This window comes from Sipha flava, unplaced genomic scaffold (assembly GCF_003268045.1).
Source record: "Sipha flava isolate LNK unplaced genomic scaffold, YSA_version1 44_pilon_pilon, whole genome shotgun sequence".
Lineage (NCBI taxonomy): Eukaryota > Metazoa > Arthropoda > Insecta > Hemiptera > Aphididae > Sipha > Sipha flava.
The window spans coordinates 1418783-1423315 of record NW_020273203.1 but is presented as its reverse complement, the minus strand read 5'-3'; the positions used below and the strand labels follow the sequence as shown (position 1 = coordinate 1423315).

The window sequence follows — 4533 nt, the reverse complement described above, 5'->3', positions numbered from 1 at the left end:
ACCCCCCCGTAAATACGCCACTGGTTGCAGGCGGTTTGCGCAGCGACGACGACGGTCTCCACGAAAAGCGCGCGCGCTACATCCTACAATATCATTATGTTATCTTCATTACAATATTATACGCGTTGTCATACGTGTACACAGAATGTTCGAATGTCGTTCGGTGGTTTTATTCATTTTTTGATTTTCCGTCCGTCGACACGAACGGCTACGGTCGAAAACCCTTCGATCGGATCGCGGCGCTATGGTATCGCGTAGAACTGCGTTTTCACCGCAGCCGAAGGCTCGTGATGCGTTCGAATGTTATCGTCGAGAAAACGAATATTTAACGCGAAAACCGAGGTACCGTTTCCTCGTGCAGCGGCCACGCTATTCCGTTTCGGGTCTTTTTGAAACTTCGAAGTCCGTTCGCCGTTAATAAATGACATCGTTTCAGCGGCGTGCGCACAGTCGTACGTCCGTTGTTCAGATATCTGTTGATAATATATATCAACCCCACTAACGGTGTAACATTGTAAATGATTAATTTCACACTATTTCACGCACAAAACATGAAAACTAATGAAATCGGTAGATTTTTGAAACGATTAAATTCTTACCCGTCTCGAGCTTTCCAAACCGGTCCGTCAAGTTTACTGACATTTCGTCAACATTATTCCGAATTTGAAAAAAAAAAAATGTGCGATCTCAATATTAAACCTCAGTTACTTATGCGAATGGACGTGTTTTCGAAAACGAAATATGCGCCAAATGTAAGCGTAGAACAAAGTGGTTCGACAAACTTTACAAACGACGCTGTTGATTGGAACAACAGAGCTTGACATTTTGAAATACAAACGATTCCTAACTCCTCGTTAAGTGACTTGCTCATATCTCGAGAAAACGAAAATCGAACGAAGGACGTAAAAAATCAATATACATTTTTTTTTTAAATCAAAATAAATCTCATCCGTTCTTCGGTTTTTCCGTTGCTCTAAAAAAGATGTTGTCCCGCCGTAAAAAATATCGGAGACCCCCAAGGTCGATCGCCATCGACCCGCGACAATTGTGCAACCATTTCGAATCGCATCCGTGTAACGTTGTTTGTTTCCCTTTCGTTTTTCAGACGCTTCTTGTTCGAACGAGGCTGTGCACTTGCAGCAGCGGTTGCGAAGCCTGAGCACCGAGCTGGTCACGCTCCGGAACAGCCTGAGCCATCCGGTTCAAGGAGCGGCACCCGGCGGCCAGGGCTGTCCGCAACCGGCGTCAGTCAAACAGTCACCCGGATCGAATTTCACCGGCAACGCCAACACCAACACTAACACCAACAACAACAACAACAGCAACAGTAGCAGCAACAACAACAACAACTGCAGCAGCAGCAACAACAATAACAACAACATACTGGCAGTCGGAAAATCCACGTCCAGCAGCCCGTCAAAATCGACCTTACCGCCCCCGGTGTTACCGAGGACTTCGTTACCCGCTTTACCCGTTACAGGTAATGCCACTGACGTATAAAATCTACGTTTATACAATTTATCGTAAACACTTACGCGCTGACACTTTCGACTCCCACGCACAGGACTTATTCTAAGGATTTTTACCTACTGCGTAAATACACTGAAAAATTTGTTTGATGAAATTTGTTTGGATTATAATACTTACCCCCTCTACAAATAAATTGTTTATTGATATTTTAGAATTTTGACCATTACGCGGATCTTTTCCGTTATACGTATATCACTATTTAAATTTAAATTTCATAGATTAATCAATCATCGAAATAGCAAATATTGTTAACTTACATAATTATTACTTATTAGGTACTAAATAAGGTTCATAAATTACACAAATTTCAAATACTCAATAGAAATTCAATCATTCTACGAGGAAAATTAGGTGCCCATATTCATATATAATCAATCACCCTTTTGATTTTTCTTACTACCCAATTTGGGTAGTACTTCCCATTAGAATAAGACCTACCCACATGCACATATCGCGCACGTTTCCCCATGCCGAACAACAAATTCGCGAGACGTTTCGAGCAAATTGTTATCGAACCGTCCCCGAAAACTGGGTACGTGCGTTCAGGCGCGGATTGAAGGGAGCGAAACGCAGGAAACGCACGACATGATTATGTTAATTTTGATCAGAGTAAGAGGTGTGTGAGACATGTTGTCAGCCCCTCCACCCCTATGAATTTTCGATTTTGGAGAGGAATGAATGTTGTGCTAATTCCGAGATTGGTCTTGCGAATTCATGCAAATTGCGTGCTAATTATTTGCATAATTTTTTTTAGATTTTTTACTGGGGGGGGGGCAAGATGTACATATCAATAGTGTGTATACAATATATTATATATATATATATTAATATAGTGATCTGTGAAAGAAAATAAACACTGTATAAAACATCTAGTGATCAGTTTACCTTCAAATAGTACAACACACTGAATATTTTTACACATACCTAGTCATTATGTACAATGAAAAACAGATTTTAACTACTTACGGTTATCATCAAATTTTAATTTAGTTAATGTGTTAACATACAAATTCAATGTTATGACTTTTTTTAAGTAAAATTCAAATAATTTAGATAAAATTAAATATCATGACATATCAATATTTTACGAAAATAATCATGTTAATATATTTCTATTTCATGTTTTGTTTCGATTTTATGTCATACATTATAGTATTTTTCGCTATCATGTGATGATTTATTAATTACTCAAGTATAATATCAATTTTGGATTCAAGTTATCACATTTTCTCTTGATAAAAAATGTCAAAACACAAGACCGATGCACGAATATATTATAATATAATATGCCCACTAATAAACGGAGTTATTTAGCGTCACATACTTTTTTTGAAATTAATTTTCTTGTGCACACGTTGTAATATTATATTTATGTTGTAATTCGATGATTATTTTGGTGCTTTGAGTAAAAAATCGATACCAAATACTGGAAGAATTTTTCAATTCAACATTAGATCAACCGAAAAATAGTATATAGTAGGTTAGGTACTTAAAAAAATAAATATCAAACAGGTTGCAGGTCGAATCGGCATTTCAGTTGGTCCGATTTTATGTAATATCATCTGCATATAGATGGGTTAGTGTAATAATGTTGAGTATATTCGATATTAATTTTCTTCGATAAATGTCAGGTTATAAAATTTTATAATATTTTAATAACATAATGATTATTGGTTGTATCAATATAAAATACTTACAGAACGTGTTACGTGTGATTTGCAGTTGTACGAAATTTTCCGAAAACAAAAACCCAAAAATGCTTCATTTACTTTTAACTAGTGGTGATTATGTGTTCAATTTTACGGAAAAAAAATGAAATTCCCTTATATGAATGTTGTATTGCGAGAGAAAATAATGAACAGATCCGCAAACTAATAATCGGAGTTAAAACATAATTGTTTGAACTTAGTTATTGTTTCTTATAAACGAATCACGTAAATCATCGCTTGAATGCACTGCATCCGTTACGCTTACTATTTTTTCTACGCGCAGCACACCCCGGTCGACGATTTATTTATTTATTTATTTATTTACGTTTATTTATTTTATTTTACCAATGGGTAAAGGCTTCAAACGCGTGCATTTTCAGCCTTCGACCGATATACGTTTATCGTTTATCGATATACGATGCGGAAAAATTGGACGGAATTTTAATGGTGTTTTCTTCGTATTTTCGCTTGGCGGAGTGCGAGTGGGTTGTTGACGCTCTCGCGGGCTTCCCCGTAAACCCGTGGATGACTTTATGTTATTATTTCGATACGATCACCACCGTGAACCGGTGCTTGGTTCCGTTTTTGATGAGATTTCTGTTATTTTTTTCGATGTTTTATAAAAGTTCAAAGTTACGATAAGACTCGTATGATTTAAACCGCTGTTTCACTGTTATGATTATATTTTGACTTTTTGTTAAACGTGAAATACTGATTGCATTTATTATTATATTTTTAAAATAATTACAAAATCGCATTTTGGAAAACATTTTTATTTAGTTCTTCGGATTTATACATTACCTTTAAGTCGACATTTAAGATGGTATCCGGCCAAAATAGAGAAACAATAACGGCGAATGTAAAAATCGCGAATTAATTATAGCGAAAATAAATTACTTTCGCTCTTTTTTAAAATTCCCTGTTTTTATTTTCGCTATAATTAATTAGCGATTATTACATTCGCCGTTATTGTTTCGCTATTTTGGCCTAGATCCATTTAAGATGCATTGCAGGTTATATTATACAGTGGTGGTGCTAATTCTACGAACGTATACTTATAAAAAGAAAAATATCGATAATTTTTATAAAATTTCTACTGTTTGATATATTTTCATAAGAGGACGTCACAATGGCATGTGTTGTCTCCGTCTTAAAAACGTGCAACATAGCAAATCTGCGTTCAGTAGAAGTTCATTATCACAGCAAACTTTAGTTTATTATCGAACTTACGAGATTAAAACATTATCCGAATCGACGGTTGCAGAAACGTCACGATTCACATATCTTATGAAAT

At 36.0% G+C, this 4533-nt stretch overlaps 1 protein-coding gene across 3 annotated transcripts in view; it reads left to right on the top strand.

The window, feature by feature from the left end:
* The window catches only part of LOC112689553 (myosin-G heavy chain), a 103786-nt gene that overhangs the window by 69997 nt on the left and 29256 nt on the right, over positions 1–4533 (top strand). For all 3 annotated transcript variants that reach the window (XM_025563325.1, XM_025563326.1, XM_025563324.1), the window contains one exon: positions 1106–1480. In XM_025563325.1, the coding sequence (XP_025419110.1) occupies positions 1106–1480 (375 nt within the window). The remainder of the gene's footprint in view (positions 1–1105; positions 1481–4533) is intronic.